The sequence below is a fragment of the Balaenoptera ricei genome, chromosome 18 (assembly GCF_028023285.1).
Source record: "Balaenoptera ricei isolate mBalRic1 chromosome 18, mBalRic1.hap2, whole genome shotgun sequence".
Classification (NCBI taxonomy): domain Eukaryota; kingdom Metazoa; phylum Chordata; class Mammalia; order Artiodactyla; family Balaenopteridae; genus Balaenoptera; species Balaenoptera ricei.
In genome coordinates, this window is record NC_082656.1 from 74,349,103 (window position 1) to 74,370,138 (window position 21,036).

The window sequence follows — 21,036 nt, forward strand, 5'->3', positions numbered from 1 at the left end:
TTTACCTGACTGTACAATGAAGGGAGAGTTAAAAACCACCACCTGAATAGCTTTGTATTCATCTTCTGTACCCAATTTCTTACCCTCTTTTGAAATATCGTGACAAGAAAATTGCCAGTTTCTTGGGCTGTGATTTCCTTCCCACGTGGGATGGATTTTGCTGTTGCTTTTTGTTCTAACTGGCACATCACATCTGTTTGCATGGTTGTCCTCTCCACCAGCATTCTACCAAAGGTGAGTGACGCTAACCTCCTACTACAAAATTAAGAATACAGCTAAGCTTTGCAAGGTATTTTTTGAGTTTCCTTCTGAATTAAACACTGATCTGAAACGTAAAGAGGTCTGAGGGAGACAGTAAGTCATAGGGTGAGTCTGCGAATCATGAGGAGGGAGTTCAGCCCTGCCTGGGGTGGAGTTCTCTGGAATTCTGACCAGTCTGGCTCTGATGCTCAGTTTCTCCACCTGGAAAACTGTGTCAGTGAGCCCCGGGACTGCCTCAACTTTTCCAGCTCAAAGCTCCTCTAATTCCACGTTTAGTGCTGTCACAGAAAATTGCAATGTCTCGGGTTGTACGTCCTGCATGTTGACAAGCGTGTGGTAACACAGAGGAAGAGACAGGCTGAAAGGAGGGTAAGTACTCAGAAAGCGGAAGTAGACACGTTTTCTAAATAGACTAAGTGGATACGATTTGTTTGGTTTCACCTCTACAGCATGGGTTTTTTTGGGTGTCCTCTGTCCCCAGACCTTTACACTGCGTGCCTACTACCTACATCCACACACACTCGCTTCAGTCACAGAATCTGAGTGTCTGCTAAGCAGACTCTGTGATCCTCAAATACGTCCTTTCGATAACGTCTACTCCTCAGTAGGCCTGGACCATGGGGGCGCGGGGTGTCTCAGGTGCACAGGCTAACGTCTCAGAGAGGGTGTGAGAGTTGCGGTCCTGAAGAAGGAGCCACAGGAAGAAGGGTCCCCCTGAAACGATGATGCAGAGGTCTGTACACGGAAGACGGGGACAGGGAAGCAGCCAGCATCTCAGTCACCGTTTGACACGGGCCTTTAGGGGAGGACAGAAGACAAGCCACTGAGTGCCGGAAGCGGCCCAGGAAGCAGGGCGGCCGTGGCTTCTGCTCAGTGCCCTGCCAGGTGCCCTGCTTAGGGCTGCGGAAGGAGCATCTGTTGAAAGGCTGCTAAAGACACGTGTGGCTGGAATCCGGGGCCCACAAGTTCAAATGCATAGGGATAAATAAAATTACATATCCGAGCCTTAATGAAACTGTAAAAATTCAATGGCGCAGGCTAAATAGGGATAAGATTCTAAAGAGACAGGTGAAACACCGGAGTGAGGACAGTTCCCAGAGTGGCAAGAGAGGAATAATTGATTAACAAAGACTAAACACCACCAGAATGTAAAGTGGTGCAGCCACTATGGAAAACACATACGGTTCCTCAAAAAACTAAAAACAGAGTTGCCATATGATCCAGCAATCCCACTCCAGGGCATATATCTGGACAAAACTCTAATTCAAAAAGATACACGCACCCCGATGTTCATTGCAGCACTATTTACAATAGCCAGGACATGGAAGCAACCTAAATGTCCATCAACAGATGAATGGATAAAGAAGATGTGATACATATATATACAATGGAATATTACTCAGCCATAAAAAAAGAATGAAATAATGCCATTTGCAGAAACATGGATGGACCTAGAAACTATCATACTAAGTGAAGTTAAGTCAGAAAGACAAATACCATATGATATCATTTATATGTGGAATCTAAAATATGACACAAATGAACTTATCCACAACGCAGAAACAGATTCACAGACAGAGAGAACAGACTTGTGGCTGCCAAGTGGGAGGGATGGACTGGGAGTTTGGGATTAGCAGATGCAAACTATTATATATAGAATGGATAAACAACAAGGGCCTACTGTAGAGCACAGGGAACTATATTCAATATCCTGTGATAAACCATAATGGAAAAGAATCTGAAAAAGAATGTATATATATGTATAACTGAATCACTTTGCTGTACAGCAGAAATTACCACAACATTGTAAATCAACTACACTTCAATAAATTTTTAAAAAAGACTACACAACACCAAATACTGGCCCTCTATACATTGATAAGAATGAAGTAAAATTTGAGATATTAGTTAATGGGAGAATAATGCAAAGTTAAGAACACCTTGTTCCCGTCCCCTCCACTCTTCTCCTTTGCTGTAAGATCCTGAACAACCTGAGGGACAAACTGGTTCAAAGAAAAGGGAATAATATCAGACATCAAGGTGCTAATCTGAAAGCATCTATATCCTGCCCTCCTTTGTTAAAGTGGTCACTTATTCTCAAATAACAGTGATGTATTCATATTTTGCCACCATATCTCTAATTTCTAGCTCATCGTGTGTCTGTGCTGTGCCAGACACTATTCTATGTGTAGTTTCTCAGTTGCTCCTGACAACCCTGTAAGGTAGGTCTATCACTCACCCATTTCACAGATGAGGAAATCGAGGCAAGAGAGGGTTCATTACTTTCCCAAGGTCACCATGCTAGTATCCAGTACAGACATGATCCAAACCCCAAGGCCATTATTTTAAGTTTGAATTTTTTCTAAAGTCGTTTTTGACTTTGTAATGCATTTTCATGGCAAGTATCCTTATGCCTCCATTGCTGGATTCATATATTGTGTAAAATGATACTTGCTTTTTACTGCTAAGTATAAACATCCACATCATCACCCTACCTCCCCTGTTGATCTTGTCCTCTGTTCCACACAATCACAGTTTGTAATATTTACACTATAGTCTGTAAATCCTACAGTTGTATTAGCTTTGCTCTTACAGTGAATACATACTAGAGACCAGGCCCATGACCAGTTATTCTTGATTGGCTGAACGGCTTCAAGAAGACTTCATGTAAAATGAAATCTCGAAATTCTTGCCTCTTCGAAAATAATCAAAAAGAGTTTGACACATTCTTTCCCTAAGGACCCTGTAAGCATTGTGACATTATATCTGAGAGCTGAATATTGACATGAAGTTTCAGGCCCCTCTGATGGGCCACCTTAGAACTGACTTGACCTTTTTTTTTTTTTCTGGATACCCCATGGATGCCTTCTGTAGCTTTGAATTCTAGCATCTTTACTACGATAGGCCTAAGTGTTGACTGTTCTCTGTCAATTTACTGAGTCAATTTGTACCCTTTTAATGTGTATATTTAAGTCTTCTTTTTCTGCAATTCTTTTGAGTTATATATATCTTGAGTATTTTTTTTCAGTTTTAAATATACTGAAAGGCAGGCACATTTTTATAGAAATGGTCCTGATTCTTTTTTATTATCCTTCACCTTTGACGTTGATTTTGAGAGCACCAGATATTTGTCCTGTTTCATGTAGGGAAGGGTGAAGTTATGCTGTGGGGTAGAAGTGAAGATTTTCACAAGTTGGGTGGGTATGTGTCTATCGGTGTGGCTTCAGTGGTTCACACTCTGCATGCACGCTAGAATCACCCGGAGAACTTTTTAGAGCCGTCTGTGCCTTCAATCACTGTAAGGTTTCGATTTAATTGGCCTGAGAATGATGCTTGAGAATCGGTGAGTTTTAAAAGGCTCTCAGGTCATCGTAAGGTAGAGCCAGATTTGCAAAGCTGGAGTCTTTCCCTCATCCTAGTCTACGCTGATCAGCCGTCTCGGGGTGTTCACAGCTCTCTCGCTCCCAGCTGCCTGCAGAATAAGGGCCTCTCCTCTGTGATGCCACATGGAATTCCAGAAAAATCCTACCGTCAGCTACACAGTGATGCCCTGACTCGAAGAGAGGACTATTCTGCTTCTCTGGGAACACTGGTCATTTTATTTTATTTTTATTTTCTATAATTTAATTTTTATTGTTGAATTTTTAAACTGAACGGACAAGGAACACTGGTTGTTTTAGAACGTCAGTCTTCTTTTGGCTCCGAGATCCTCAGTAGCCAGAGTCTTTTCAGGAAGTTTTTCTGTGAGACACCTGGCCCTCTGATATTGTGGTTTATAGTTATAAGCTTTTCAGAGTCCTTACATATGGAAACTGCATTTCTGTTTCTCAGTCTCCTTGATGTTTGGATGATTTCAGAGACGAAAAGGTCTCTTTACTCCGCAATCGTAAAATAGGGGCTCTTTGTAATTTTTTCTACCTAATGACTCTGGCTCTTAATACAGTTTTAAAAATTGAGTTTTTCAACATCATCAATATTAAATTTTAATGAGACATGAAGCTACTTATAAATAAAATTTTATAAATGCTTGAAATTCAACGTATTGCATGATAATTTGGACTAGTAAGAAAAGGAAACATGCTCCTTTTAAATTAATCATGATTACTTATATATAGAGTACACTGGCCAAATTTAAATACACAATTAGGCACCTAATTATGTTTTAAATTTAGCTGCATGCAGAAAGAGATGATCACATGTGCCTAATAAAATTAATTTCCTCATTTTGGTGAAACATTATCTTTTGTTTCCAAAAGAACTTTCAAAATAATCTAAAACACTAGTTTGTGTATCTACATAGATACATAATATCAGGAAATAGTTACCAATTTCAATCTATAGTGACCATGTTAACATTTTTTGATTATAGTTCAAAGGCAACATTTTCATTATCTAACCATTAGTGCTACAATGATGCTGAATTCAATCATCGTTTGAGAAAAGGAAGCAAACAGACCAAATTAAGCTTGTATAGAAAGGGAAGTCATGAGGAAGAATGAACACTGCCGACAAAAGCAGACGAAATCAGGGAAAAGAACAACGAGAAAACAACTTAATTCTCTATTATGGCTCTACATCCTAATACAAATATGATGTGTCACCTACGAATTCAAAAGGGCACATACTTTGGTCCATTAGTAAATATTTATAAAGGGTTTCCTAAGAAGCAGGCATTGCTCCAGGCCCCGGAGACATGAAGATAAAAAAGATGTGCTTCCTGTTTTCCAGGAGCTTAAATCCTTTGGAGATCAATGTGCAAATAAACAGTAGAGCTACAGTAAGATTACTGCCTTTGTGGGAGCCTACCACCCTCCAGGGCAATTCCTTCCTACAACTGGGCTTCTTAAGCTCACATGCTTTAGAAGGAGACTTTCTTGCTCAAAGAGATATTGTCCCCTACATTAGCTGAAGCTACTGTAAGTCACAGTGAGAAAAGATAAATCCACGTTAATATAATGCAGCAATTGGAGTTTAGGCACAACTGCTGCATTTAAAATGGTCAGGGGGCGATTTGATTTAGCAACATGATTTTAAAGGCTTGGAGGTTTCCAGTGCAAGGACAGCCTAACTCCTGAATGCTGGCCACTCTCCATACAAGACACGCGCACGCTCAGCCCCTACAAGAAAGAGCAACAGACTCTAACCAGCCATGCATTCCAGTCCTGCCCCAGCTTGGAGCTTGCTCCGAGCAGGTTACTAAATCTATAAAGTATCTCATCTCCCACACCACACCTGTGATTTCCTGCTCATGCCTGAAAGTCACTGGCGTAATCTGTAAAAGTCTTTGCACTTTTGAGACAGGGGGAAGGATGTAAGATTGGTTCCAAAGCCAGGTAAGTATAAGAGAGACAGCAAATTAAAATGCTTTACATCTGTTGGCTTCTAAATTTTTATGAACCAGAAAACTGTATCATTGGCCAAAAGAAGAATGCCCATCTAACTATCAATACAATGCTGGAAATTTACTATGAGGGCATACTAAAATATAAGAATAAAATTTAGGGATTTATTTGCAAAATGCACTCTTTAAAAATACCAACTATTTATGTTTCTTTCAGCCCAATTTCAGTATTATATTCAGTCCAAAGGCTGTAGCCTTGTGGTTTAGTTCATATATCTAGAACGTATTTCTCACTCAGTGCAAGATCTTCACATGTTCTTTCTGAAATTCAAACACTTATTCCAGAGTTCACTATGCCATCCTGCATAACACTGTCCAGGAGCTGCTACGACGGAAGGCCAGGGTGGGAATAGGATTGATCAGCCACTCTATCTGATGTGTGAAGGTGGATGGGCTGGGTTTGAACCAGTTTCCCTCCTGGGTAGACAGGGGTGATGCTCTCTTCCCTGGCTATGAGATCCCCATTGTACAGCTGGCCCATTAAGAAGTGAAACCACACCAAAAGACAGATTAAAAATAAGTAGATTTGGCTTCCAAAAGAGCACAACCACCATCCTGTTACACACTGAAAGACTTTCCTCTTAGGACCTGGGTAAAAGTGTCTAGAACTCTCTTCAATGTACCTGGGCCTTAAAACTTTAAGGAAAAATTAAATTTTTTCAACTGACTCCAACAATTCTGCTATGGACTGAATGTTTGCGTCCACTCCCTCAGCCCCTGCCATTCATATATTGAAGCTCTAACCCCCCAGTGTGATGGTATTAGGGGGTGGGGCCTTTAAAAGTTGATTTGGTTTAGACCAGGTTGGGAGGCGTGGGGTTCTCATGATGGGATTAGTGTCCTTATAAGAAGAGACCAGAGAGCTTTCTCTCCCTCTCTCCCCACTCTCTCTCTCTCTCTTCCCCCCAACCCATCCCATAAGCACACAGAGAGAAGACAGCCATCCGCAAGCCAGGGAGGGGGTAACCAGACCTAACCATCATGCGTCCTGATCTCAGACTTGCAGCCTTCAGACTGGTGAGAAGTACATTTCTGTCGTTCATGCCACCCAGTCCACGATATTCTGTTATGGCTGCCTGAGCTGACGGAGACAAATTCTCAGAGCATAAAATAATTGTTTAGAATCCCATGGTTTTTTGCTTCAATCATGAAAGACGTGCAACTTGCATGGAATTGTAACAAATGCAATGATACCAACTAAATGGCAGATGCCAAGTTCTTTCTTTACTGTGCGTGACGGCACGTTTCAGGACTTAGTAGGACAAGCCACGAATCAACGTACACGTTTGACACATCATGTTCACATACAAGCAGTTCCCATACCTCTGTTATATAGTTGATGCACATTCATTAAGTATCTCATTAGCTGTATCCTGTTCCAGAATTACTTTTCGGCTCTCACGCACTCCTCAATGTCTAGTATTCCAGTTACTTAAGACTTACCTTGCCTACTAGTTAAATGTGGAAGGAAACCAAGTCTTGTTGACTCAAGGGGTTCTTTGAGTCCACAACCCTGAACCTTACTCAACAAATAGTTTTAAATGCTATAATTAAGAATTAATTGAGAGATATTTAAGTCTATACAGACATTGCTGAATATACATAGACACAGACTGTATGTTATAGACTATAAGGGAGACTATATTAAAATTTACAGTTGTGTTTCTTAAAAACTATAGCCAGTCTGAACATAAAATATCAATTATACAACTATTTTTCTCCATTTCATAAACATTGTAAAATAGAAACTGAAAAGGTGTTTTATCAGTAAGACAGACCTATCTCATTAAAGCCACTGTAGCCCAGCTCTTGCCTGCTAAGTCCCAGATCTTCGAGGTCCATGCATTTAAATCCTGGGGGGCACTGGTAGCCTTCTTCCAGCTCTGGTGAGCAGTGGGTATCTGGGATAGCTAAACTATTCCAGGTTACATTTCTGCAAACAACACAGACAAGGATTAGACAATTTCAACAAGTGTAAGTGTTGATTAAAATGCATAATGTAATCATTCTTCATGAATAACTGCTGTATATGGACACAGATTTAAGATTCCTGATTCATGAATGGTATTCATAACATTAATGCCATGAACATTCTCAAACGATACCTGATTCATCCACACAGAAGCTCTTTATAAGAACATTATCTATCGCCATGACGGTTTTTGTCATTGAAGACCAAGACTTAGAAAAAGCGAAGGAAGGAATTTTTCTGCAGATTTGCAAGGAATGTTAACTTGTCTGGGGATTCCTTGTTATTCACAAATCCTTCTCCTACTATGGGCATAAATGTTACTTCTCCACTTCTAAGCAACAGTAAATGATGATAGGCATTTTCCATATGGTACAAAAGTACTGTAAGTCTCATAAATGATACTTGGCCTTCTTCTGTGTTGTCAGATGTTCAGTTTAGAAAGAAAACCAGATAAATAAAGTGAGACTGAAGGAATTAAAGATATCACATTGGAAAGAGAGAGATTATGGGCTGATTTAGTGATAGCTCCAGGAGTATTACAGGTTTTTATTTATTTATCTATTTTTTAGGTAGTTGGTGATATAATTACTTTTCATCTTTCTGGAGGACACACTGGACATTAAGTTGATGTGGAAGGATTTAGACATGTAATGGCTTTCTTGGTATTGAGTACAGGTAACCACTGGAAAGGTGATTGTGGAATCTCATTCTGGGACCTTAAAATGGGCCCCAAATAGCTGCTATCTGAGACGACTGACATGGTTTGTGTAGGGGCCAAAGTTTAAGCTAGATGATTTCACAAACCTTACAAACCCATGACTTTATTATAGTCATTTCCCACTACATCAATATATCTAGGCATTTCCTAAATGGCGACCAACCTTAGGACTGTCTCAGTCTCCTCTGCTTATGGCCAAATTGAGGCAGATGTGTTGGGTCACATTTCTTTTTTTAATATCTTCTTATATTCAATTGGCCACTTCCTTCCCCTTATATAACATGCTTTCTCTAGAGTATGATGCCTAACTCTCCACGATCCCTTAGCTGCTTGAGGCCACCATGCACATGTGCACACACAATCTCCTACAAAGACATACACAATTTTACACAGTCTTACGCACACACATGCACACAATCCCTGGTGATACACTGCCCAGTTCCATCTCAGTCAAAACAAACCTCTATGTTTATTTCTTCAGGATTCTGCTCTTTGTTAGCAGCAAGCGAGCTAATTTGTCGATACATCTCAGGGAATGTTTAAATAATTGTCACATTTTAAGCTGGTCCTTTGGACCCCACATGCAAAAGGAAAGGCTCTGCTTGTGGAAATCACCACTTGGCTGTGTCAGAAAGATATGATTTTAGGCACACACGTCACTTATTTCCCCTCCTTTTACATTCTTATATGTAGGCCAAATGATGCATCTTCGCTTAAGTCTAGTCTGACTCTATGTTTCTGAGTTTGTACCCACACATCAGAGCAAAGTGGTAAGGGAACTGGGCTTCAGAGTTTCAGAGGAAGGCTTTCTGGGTTGGTTCCAAGCTCTGCCATTGACTGGCTGTGTGACTTGAATAATTTTAAATGTTTCTAAGCTCGGTTTCCTGATCTGTGAAACAGGGAGAGAAGCTTGTGTGAGCTTTAAGTAAAATAAACCAAGTAATGCATTCATCACAGCACCTAGCGTGTTTCAAGTACTCAATAAATGCTTACTATAAATGATTATTAGTCACTACAATAATAAAATGTAACATAAATCCTGGCATGTGAAAACACAACAATAAAGGATTGTCAAAAGGATAGAAGGAATTTTGGTACATGATCCTGAAAGCATTTTGTTCACAGAATTGTGCAGCTGAAAGAAACTTTATAGATGACCTAGTTCTTAATTCATAAGTGAGGAAGGTAAGGTGAAGTGCTGGAAGGGGAAAGTGTACTAGCCCATCAAAATCAGTAATTTTTTTTCACTTCCAATACTTTAAAAAGACAATAGCAGCAAATATCTGACAAAAACACTCTGTCTACACAAAAAAGTTTCAAAACACATCATCTTTCAGTTATTTGGATAACTGGACTCTGGCGCCAGTCTGTTGGGTGTGAATTCCGGCTCAGCCCTTACTACATGTGTGACTTTGCCAATTTGTGCCTCAGTTTCCTCATCTCTACGATGGTGGGAAAATACTTCCTTCAAGGAGCTGTGGGGAAAATGTTACGTCTTTAAAATACTTAAAACAGGCACTTGGTAGACAATATGTGCTAGGTGTGACCTATTGTAATTTATAGTTTGAAGTTTCTACATTCCCTAGATTGAACCCCTAGCCCTGGCATGGACAGCCTCAGTTTCCACATTTCAAAAATGGGGACAGCAATTATACCTACCTTGTATGGGGGGTCTTAATGATTAAATGTGGTAATGTACCACTCTCAGAATAGCACTGGAAATAAGTTAATCACTCAATAATTGTTAACTATTTTGATCATTTTCATTAACTTATAAATATTAGGGTTTTTTTTCCTCTTTGATTCCACTTGTTTTTTCTTTCATATTAGTACTGATTCCCATTTGAAGCACAACCCTCACCAGAACAGAGAGTATTTTGAAATCTTTTGGCTTCAGAGGCAGCAGATTTGAAACACGTTATTTTTGCCAACATCAAGCTCTTAGAGGATGCTTATTAGAGACATATTTATTAGATGATTAATTGCTCTGGAACTTACGTATCTAAAACCACAGGATAAATATCCTTTCTAAAAATTGAGATGAACGTCATGAGTTTCAGAATATCTACTGGTTATTTATCTTAGTTTCATTTTCTCAGTAACCAAGAATCTTCTAGATTTTATTTTTATTTGTTAATGTTAATTACTTCCTTGTTCATTTTCCCTCAGATAGTCAGGAGAGAACAAGAGGCTCTCTGGAATTAGGGGGGTGAAATTCTTTTTTCTTTTTTTTTTGAATTTTTGAATTTTATTTATTTATTTATTTGTACAGCAGGTTCTTATTAGTTATCTATTTTATACATATTAGTGTATATATGTCAATCCCAATCTCCCAATTCATCCCACCACCCCACCCCTGCCACTTTCAGGGGGGTGAAATTCTCACTCCAACCAGCCATATACTAAATAGAGACAATGATTCTCCCAGTCATAATAAATATCCATTCATGCTTAAGTGGGAATCAATACTTTCTTACTCACAGCCCCCTAAAGATGTCCACATTCTCACCTCCAGAACCTGTGAATATATTATCTTACCTGGCAAAAAGGAATTAAGGTTACAGATGTGAACAAGGCTAAAACTCTTGAGTTGGGGAGATCATCCTGGATTACCTAGGTGGGCCCCACCTAATCGCACAAGTTCTTCAACGTGGAAAGCCTTTTCTGGTTGTGGTTAGAGAGCTGTGCCTGTGGAAAGGAAGGCTCAGAGAGACGCAACGCTGCTGGCTTTGAAGATGCTAGTTCTGTCCATATGTCTCAGGTCATTCTCCTTTTCCATCTCCTCCTCCTGTAATTCACCTTCAGTACTGAGTTGCTCTGAGCTTGGTCCTTGGCTTTCATGATGCTCTCTCCCTATGCAATCAAGTCCACTTCCATAGTTTCAATTCTCTACCATCTTAGATGTCATTTTAGAGTCCCGGAGCTACATGTCCAACTGCCTGTTAGATCTCTCCACTTGGCTACACCACGAGCACCTCCAACTCTATGGACCCCATACTAAACTCAGACCCTTTGCCAACGTCTCCTCTCGTCACAAGCAGCACCAGAGTACCATCATCCAAAGTGTTGAGCGAGCCGGATATCTTGGAATCACCTTGATACCTTATTCTCCTGCCACCCTTACAACTAATCATCATGTTCCCTAAATAGCCTCCAAAATATCTTTTGGGTTCATTCAACTCTCCACGTCCACCTCTACCTGCACCAGAATCCAGCCTCCTAACTGGTCATTCTGCAGCCTCTCTCAGCCCTTCCTATCCATTCGCCACAGAGCATGTAGAGAGGCTTTTCATCATCACTGTCCTACGTTGTGTCGGTCAGTAACAAATCTTTAATATGATCTACAAGACCGTGAAGGAGCTGGCTCCGGCCCCTCCGAGTGTCCTAGCATCCAACCACGTTTGTCTTCCCCCAGCTCTCCGGGAGCTCCATCTACTGCAGAACCTTCTCCTCTGCTTGGAAATCTCTCCTCCCATCTTTGCTTGGTTAGCCCCATTTTTTAGCCTTCAGGGTCCAGCCTGAATGTCACCTTCTCAGGGGAGCCACCCTAAGTCACTCAGACTGGGTTAGGTTTCCCTATTAGGAGCTCTCAAAGCACCCACACTTTTCATTTCTGGCACTTGGGACCCGTGTCACTCATGTTTGTGTGGTCAACTCTTCATTGGCTTCTTCCCAACTCGACTGTTGCCCAGTGTAACTTTCAATTTCATATAGCTCCTGACACATAGTCTGTGATGGCTGAATTTATTTATGACCTTGGATAGACTGTGTTGCCCAGATCTTTGGTCCACATCAGTCTAGATGTTGCCATGAAAGTGTTTTTTAGATGTGATTAACATTTAAATCTGTAGACTTTAAGTAAAGCAGAAGACCCTCTATAATGTGGGTGGGCCTCATCCTATTAGTGGAAGGCCTTAAGAGAGAAGTCTCCAAAGAGGAAAGAATTTTGTCTCCAGGCTGCCTTTGGACTCAGGACTTCAATATCGACTCCTGCTGGAATTTCCAGCTTGCTGGCCTGCTCTGAAGACTTTTGTCTTGCTGGTCCCCACAATCACATGAGACAATTGCTTAAATAAATCTCTTTTTCTCTATATATGTATACACCCCACTGGCTCTATTTCTCTGAAGAACTCTGACTAATACATAGTAGAAGCTTAATAATTATCTTTGAATACATTAACAAATGTGTCATTCTTTCCATCATTATTTAAATCTATGACAAATTTATTTATTTGTTTATTTATGTTTATCTATAAAGTAACTACAGAGGAGACTCTTCAATAATTGGCTCCTGTTGTTTTTACGCAAAATTTTAGTGTGATATCTAAAAATTGGCATGGATTCAATTTTTTTTTTTTTATAAATTAATTTATTTATTTTTGGCTGTGTTGGGTCTTTGCTGCTGTGCATGGGCTTTCTCTAGTTGCGGCGAGAGGGGGCTACTCTTCGTTGCAGTGTGCGGGCTTCTCATTGTGGTGCCTTCTCTTGTTGTGGAGCACAGGCTCTAGGCGTGCCACTAGTTGTGGCACGCGGGCTCAGTAGTTGTGGCACATGGGCTCAGTAGTTGTGGCTCGCGGGCTCCAGAGCGCAGGCTCAGTAGTTGTGGCGCATGGGCTTAGTTGCTCCGCGGCATGTGGGATCTTCCCGGACCAGGGCTCGAACCTGTGTCTCCTACGTTGGCAGGCGGATGCTTAACCACTGTGTCACCATGGAAGCCCGGATGTTCAATATTTTAAATTTCTGGCTATAGTTGTTCCATGTGTCAAAAAGAGTACTGGAATCCCTCAGAGTGGTTGTTTTTCAAAAGGCTTTCATTTTCTGCCTGGCATATGTTTTTTTTTTAATTCTTAACAAAAAATCCTGTTTGCAAATAACAGTAAGCGGGAGTTTGAGATCTAAGAAAATGTGCTCTGAACTTGTCGCAAAGACCGTTTACGGCCACAGGCAACACTTCTACAGTTTTATGGTTTTAAGTTAATCAACCATCATTCCTGATGGTCCAGAGCACTCAGCTGTATCCTGGTGCACAGCATTACGATCTCAGTCCAGTGATGCACCAGCTTAATGACCTCGGACCATTCACTTTAACCGTCTGAGCCTCAGTTTCCTCATCTGTAATACGTGAAACTTTTCAGCTATTTAAAAAACAGTTCCCAGAAGGACCGCATCCCACTTTCATATGAAGGAAAAGGTCAATGATAAGAGAGAAATCACGTGCCCCACTGTGCTCTGTTCTCACCCCTCCGCAAGGCTCTACAACACCACTGCAGTATCTCAAGGCTTCACGTTCATTACTCACAATGTCGTTTTCTACTGATAGCAAACTCCTGTCACTGCTGGTGGCACCACATTAGGTGTTGGCCTTCTGTCATTACTGCCACCTACAAACATAACTGTGCTTATTATTATTTAGCCCCTTTTCAGAAATCGTCTTTCTCATATTCTTAGTGGGGCCACTTGATTTCATTTGTCTTTTTATTCATTCAAAATAATTATTTTTGGCAGGTCTCTTCTATGCCCCATAACATGCTAGGAATGGAGACGACTGAGAAGGTACTTCCAACTCGGGGACTTTACTGCCTAGTGTGAGAGAGAGAACAGAAAAGTAATGGCTGGAGTAGAACACGATGAATAGGTAAGAGCTATCTATATGCTCATGGTGTTACAGGAGCACAAAGTGGAAACATCACATATGACTGTGGATGGTGAGTGGTGAGTACTGGTGTCCCTCATTTGAGAGAAAAGCCCAAAGAGTAAAAAAAAAAAAAAAAAAGAAAAAAGAAAAAAACACTAACAAAAGAGGTTATAACTTAAGTTAGTTGCAAAATTTTCACAAAATATACTCTTAACGTGAACTTATAGATAGCAATTTTGTTGACATTTTTCTTACTTTTTTCCCCTGGAAGAAATGAAGTTAAACAAGATGATGACTTCTCGATAGCCAAATCTTATCCATTTGTTGTAAAAGACATTCCCAGAGGCCAAGCTACAACATACTTCTGAAGTTTGCGTTCTGTAAGGAAACTGTCAAAGATGCAAAGAAGGAAGTACACAGCACAACAAACCCGCATGCCACAGACAACACTACACACCTGAAGAGCGTTTTGTAACTTATTGCATCAAGAAGGTTTCTTTTCCATTTCTAGTGTACGTTCTAGGAAGAAGTCATAAATAGAAGAACACACTTCCAGTTAAACCCATGGGGTCAATACACACACCATCTTTACGCTGGGAGAACAGTGAACATGGCTTAGGTCGTTGCTTGCCTCACTCCTAGTGGCAGACACGAAAACAAGGTTCATTCTCTTGCTAAAAGCTCAGCCCTGCATTTAGAGGTTGCCTCTCTCATTGCACGTGCTGACAGCAAACGTGCTCTGGCTGTTACCTGCCTTTCAGATTTGTTCCACAGAATCACTAGGCTTTGTTTTCACCTCTATTTGGCCTCCTCTTTCAGGATTAATTAAAAACTCCTATAAACTGGCCTGGCTAATTCTATTGCTGGATGCTTTGGAAAACGAATCCCACCCTGGAATTTGCAGAGATGAAACTAGTTACTGATATTTGAAAACTCTGTATTGCTCTGTCTGGACTTTTAGAGGGACTGCAAAACAAGATGACTAGTCTTTGGCAGGAAATAATATTGACATCACACCTCTTTTTATAAACAAGTGAATCTGGCACTTTTTCTAAGAAATTAGGAAATAAATTTCTCCTTACTGTTAAACTGAGAGTATTTTTATATGATTTTTCCATTCTTTCATCCTTTCCTGAATGGCTAGATAGGCAAAGCCATAAAGCACTGAATCCATCGTGCACCAAAATGGTAAAATTAAATAGTTTTTCAAACATCACATGAAATTTAAATGACAATATGTTATTTTATTTAAATTTTTTAAAAATAGTCATCTTACCTTGTTATCTCTGAATAGCTTTTAAATTATATATTTTCCCCAAGTTTACTTCCTTATCTGTATCTCTCACTACTTTGCCAATATGGATAAGGGACAAAAAGATGTGACAAGGGCCAGGAGACTAGCATCTGAACCAGGGTCAGGCAGTGAGAGGTACATGAATGTCTTCAAAAAGAGTATTAGAAAGGCAAAGTATCAGGACACAGCAAATTCAGTGATCAGCTCCAAACTGGAAATGTGAAAACTGCTTTGAGGTTATAAGACAAAGTCTACTACCCTAGAACCTGGGCCAAGAGCTACTCAAGCAGTAACTCTCCGCCCTTTGCCTAAGGAACTAGGAGATCAGAGTGAGAAGATATCTGTAAGCAGTCAGGTGACATGATGGCTAGTGGTCCCCACAATCTGAGGCCAAGATTACAGGACTTCAGCTGGTGATTTTGCCAATTAGTGAGTATGTGGCAAGGAGCTATTTCCTATTCTCTCTCACAAGGATCATAATACCCAATCTATGAGATCACGTTATGAGTTAGCAGTTAGGAATATAAAGTACTTCATTCATATTAGGAGCTCAAACTGTATTTACGTTTACTGGCTGTGGCTTGGCCAAGTTACATGGTTGGAGAACAGCCTTTTTTTTCACTCTGTAGGCTTCCACCCTTTTGGGATGGTCAAAGGATGCTAAGGGCTCCACAAAGGTAAGAACATGTAGCTACCTGAAACGTGAAGGCCAGGCAAGGATTTAGGAAATGCCAAAGCCCCTGTCCCCAGATGCGCTTGACCACAAGGTGCACTTGACAATGCAATCGCTAGACCTAAAAACATGAGAGTCACTGAATGAATAAAATTGAGAGGACTGCCCTAGAATTCCCAGAACATATGGACAACCTGCTTCTTTGTGAGAATGACAGGAAGCTCTAATTACGTCTGTTGCTTCTTAGACATTTCTGGGGAAACAGCCTTAAGGGAAGAGGAAACTCAAATCACCCCCCGGTGGAGCTCTAGCAGCTAAAAGCTTAGCATTTCTTTGAAGACACGTGATTTATCTTTTAAAAAGCCATGCAAATTGTGTTCTAGTCTATAACGTATCTTCGGGAATTTTAATGCAAAACTAGGGTTTTAAGTCCCTGATTTCTAATCCGGCCAGTCTGGCAATTTCAGCCCTGCCTATAAATACAAATCCGTGGATGCAGCCTGTAGTCCCTATTTTCACAAAGTTCCCCAGGTGATTTTCTCTGCTTAAGAGATCTAACCCTAGAAATGAATTCCCGAAATGGACTGCTTGTTCTGCTATAGTCATGGCATGCTGGTGCGGCTTCTATGCCGGGGAAAAGCAGGCTGGTCTGCCTGAACTCGAGACATCACAATGATACTACATATGATGTCTACGAAGGCAACTACAGTCGACACTCTTTGCCAGGGCCCGGATTGGCAGGCTCTTCATTTCACGTTCACGCGCTATGTTCCGAAGCGGCAGTGCATCATCTCAGAACTCAGCCCTCAAACAGGCAGCCTTAACCACTTACTCATACGGCCCGTTCAGAACTTGTCTCCTAAGCATACACTTCTCATAACCGAAGAAGAATTAAAGGTTTTACTCCAATACTCTGGAGACACACATGCTGAAGATCACCTCACATATTGACCGAATTACAGTAAATATTTAAAAGCACAGAAATCAGTGTCAAGGAGATCTGGTTTTAAACCTTGTTTCTGGCACTTCCAAGCTGTTTCATCTTAGACATCTTCTTTAAAGAAATTGAGCTTCAATTTCCTTCTCTGTAATAGACGGTGTAAAAGTAGAACACAACTTACCAGATTGTTACGAGTATTAAATGAGAAAATAACAGATATCAGTTGTTCAATGAAGGTTATTTCCACTAACAATAAAGAGGAGTCTTATATATTAATAATTATATTAACTAGCTAATATAATTATTAACATATTAATTACAATATAATAATTATAAATTAGTATTGCATATGATTATAATATATAATAAATATATTATTAATCATATTAATAATAAAATCTATATTATTACATTATCCTCTTTTGGGGAAGTAAACATAAGATCAAAAGAAGTGCTATAGTGTAACTGACCAAAATAAATTACTCAATTTCTTTTAGACCCTTTTCAAACTGTAGGATTTTCTTTTTTTATCCCGAAGACTCTCACGAATGCTTTTGCGCTTTCGGTGAAAATCACACATGTATTAATTTTTCATATGGGAGTTTAGTTTATTCTCAAATATTTTCTTTTTTCTTTTTTGGCCACGCCACACAGCTTGCGGGATCTCAGTTCCCTGACCAGGGATTGAACCTGGGCCACGGCAGTGAAAGCCCAGAATCCTAACCAGTAGGCCACCAAGGAACCCCCTCAAATATTTTCCTATATTTAATTTTAAAACATTATCATCATATGAAAGGTTAATCTAACTGGTGGCTCAAGTGGTCTGCATCTTTGAGATGCACGTGCACAACAAATTTAAAAGATATATATGGAGTAATACAAATATATTGCATATCACTATTTTACAGATTCAGATGAGACTGAACCCCCTGGAATATAACATCAACATAGAGATAGAAACCAGGTATAATATGGTTTTAATTTTCTCTACGACATATATTATGAAGAGTTTATGTATATGGATGTGGATCTGTATATGAAATAGGTTTATGAATGTGGGATTATAATATCGCAGAGGCTGGTTAAATGGCGGCACAAGCATGGGCTGGGGGTTCAAATCCCAGCTCTCTCGTTTACCATGTGGACACATTATTTAACCTCTTTGAGGCTGCGTCTTCATCTGCAAAATGGGGGAAATAATCCCCTCAGATTGTTCTAAAAGGTAGTTACAAGCAAAATATCTGAGACATAATAGGTGCTCCACAATCATTGCTATTAATTTATTTAGAAATCTACATATATCATCAGAGTACTTTCATTTCTTAAATATTAAAGAAAATGTTTCCAATATCCAAACTTGTTCTTATATCTCCCACTTGGCAGATATCTCAGCCTGAACCCTGTAAGTTAAATAGAGTAGTCTTTTTTCATCTTTTCAAAAGAAGTTTAAATATAAATCAAGAAGACTTCACAGACCTTTGCATGAATTTGAGGCACTTATGATTTTACATATTCTACAAAATCCTCTCTTGATAAGTCCATGGAAATTAAAAATTAATATTCTAAGTCCCATGTTTCTATATTTAATTCTTCTGACCTTTCCAGTTTTAAAAAACCTCATTATGTCGTGCAGAGAATTTATAAGACAATCACTCATTTATTTTATAAGTACCCTAAAGGGAAAACTTAAAAAATTTTTATTTGGACCAACAATAGAAAACTGCCCCAAATCCAGCTTTATATTGTCTCTGGTCTAAGTCTTAGTGATATTTTATAAAATACCACAAAGTCCTAAAAACTGCCGTTGGGTGGGGTAACCATAAAATGTATTGTCCATACTGAGACTCTCCTGAGATCACAAAGGAAGTTATTAGTAATTACTCTGCAGCAACAGGGATACACCAGGATTGTCCTGGGTGCCTGTGACATGTGGTCCCCTACCTCTGGGTCTTAAAGCTGATGGTCCAGTCATTACAAATATTCACCCGAACTCGTGGTTGAATCTTCTCTCCACATAGTAAACTTTTATGAACTTAACATTTACATTTCGTTACCTTAAAGCTTTTCTAATTATCTCAATCTTGGGGATGAGATGTCATTATTTGATACTAAGCTATGAATAAATTTCTCTCCTTTCTCAGGAATGATAATAAGGTGTCAGGTAAATCTTCATCTTTTCTATTTCACCTACCAGCTCCTTTTTACATGTTCCTCTTTTAGCTTCAGGGAGATTTCTGCCATCACGTTTGGCATTTTGCAACACCTGTTTCTGCCACAGTCCACTGCGCTTCTCAGCTCTCTTTAGGATATGAACTGCCTTGCTTAGTCAAATCCCATTACTTGTTCCATAATTGTCTTAAGCCACGATTCATTACCAGAGAAGAAGCTAAAGCTTTACTAGTAATGGTACAGAGGACACAGCTGAGATGCCCTTCTATCCGCTTTGTAAGAAATCAGCTCCATTCAAAAGCAAAACTCCATGTATTGAATCCCTTCCTTATTTATCCTGTTTGCTTCACAGATTAAACGTAATCAGTTCTGGAGGTCAGCCGTGAAACCTGGGACATACAGGTTTCTGAACAGGTGCATCTCTGCCTGAAAGCTGTCCCGTTATTAGGCTACAGTGCGTGCAAATTAAGCAGAGGTTGGAACAATTGTTAAAGGACGATGATTAAGAGAAATGAGGTCATGACAGCAACCGGCAACACTGATCTCTGGAAACACAACCATCATACCAAAGCTTAATATCTGACTCAGAGATGTTTATGAGAAATTCCTAGTTAAGAAGCAACAAAAGGAAAGAAAAAAGTTGGAAATTCTTTTAAATTGGGATTTTTATGTGTTTCATTCTGACTTCGGACACTGTTTGAGTCTCTAAAAAGAAAGCAAATTAATGTCTGGGCCGGAACTAACGGTAAAACTGTATTGACAGTTTTTCTGCTAATGAGCGAGACTTTAAAACTCAGTTAACACTGAACTGAAAATATAAAAGAAAAATGGTGGAAATGATTGGTCCTTGAAATAAGTCATCAAACTTATGAAAATTGTTTTCATCAGTAACACTGCTCATAAAACCATGTGGCCAATTATGTATTTTCTTCTCAAACAGTAAATTAAGAATCACATAAAGAGAAGGCAAAATCCATGTGTGTGTACATAGCCATTGGGCAGATTTTACAAATATAAGAAAGAGAAAATGCAGACATCTCCCTGTAACTGCTATGTCTCGAGTAACTGAAAAGTCTGCCAGCACGTATGAAATTCTTCCCAGTGCACTCCTTTTTTTTTTAGGATAACGTAATGAGCTGGAGCTAATAGAATATGAGAGGTCTTTTAACATTTTTTTCAGACACTCATTTTTGAGAACAGAGTACAGCACGGAGCTGGCTAAGAGGACTTACTGAATGATTCAAAGGCCATGAGTTCAGATGATACTCATACCTGTCTGTCCTATTTGTATTATATTTTCTGTGCCAAAGTTAAGTTTGCAGCATGATGCCTGATCTCCTAGCTGGGTTAACAAGTTTGAGAATTCTTGCCTTTCAACTTGGTTTTTAATAAAATGGGAACTTTAAACCAGCCTCCTAAACTCACTGCGGTTAGAACATAGCTGCTTCCTTACCCAGAAGCTTTCTCTTTTCTTCACTTCTACGTCTATTGTCTCCTGCCCACACGATATTTTTCCACCCTCATATTCATTCATGGAACAATCTAGACATATTCTACAGCCCACATACATTTCAAAAAAAAACTACCTACAGGTTTCCTTCCATGCATTTCTTCCCTCACCCACACAAGTCAACTCCCTTACTCACCACTTCCTTCAACTTTCCTATCCTGTGTTTGTACTAATTCACTGCTTTCCTCTGCTTTTAACATTGCTTTTCTATTTTTTAACAATTTCTCCTTTGTCACTTTTAGCAACTTGTTTTTCTTCCTCTGTTATTTTTTTATTTCCTCCTTTATCAATTTGTCATAAAATTGTTATTATCTGTCTAAATATAACACACTATTAACCATGCCTTCAATAAATAGTTACTAAGTACTTAACTCTGTGCGAGGATACTAGGTACTGACCAGAGGGAAATGAATCTTATCGACCCTTTCCCAAATGTGTCCTTACGGACCTCACAGTGTAATGA

General features: G+C 39.6%; 1 protein-coding gene across 1 annotated transcript in view; it reads right to left on the reverse strand.

Moving 5' to 3' along the window:
* Nucleotides 1-21,036, reverse strand: part of NALCN (sodium leak channel, non-selective) — a 264,944-nt gene that overhangs the window by 228,406 nt on the left and 15,502 nt on the right. The window contains 1 exon segment of the mRNA XM_059902583.1: nucleotides 7,441-7,595. Coding sequence (XP_059758566.1) covers nucleotides 7,441-7,595 — 155 coding nt within the window.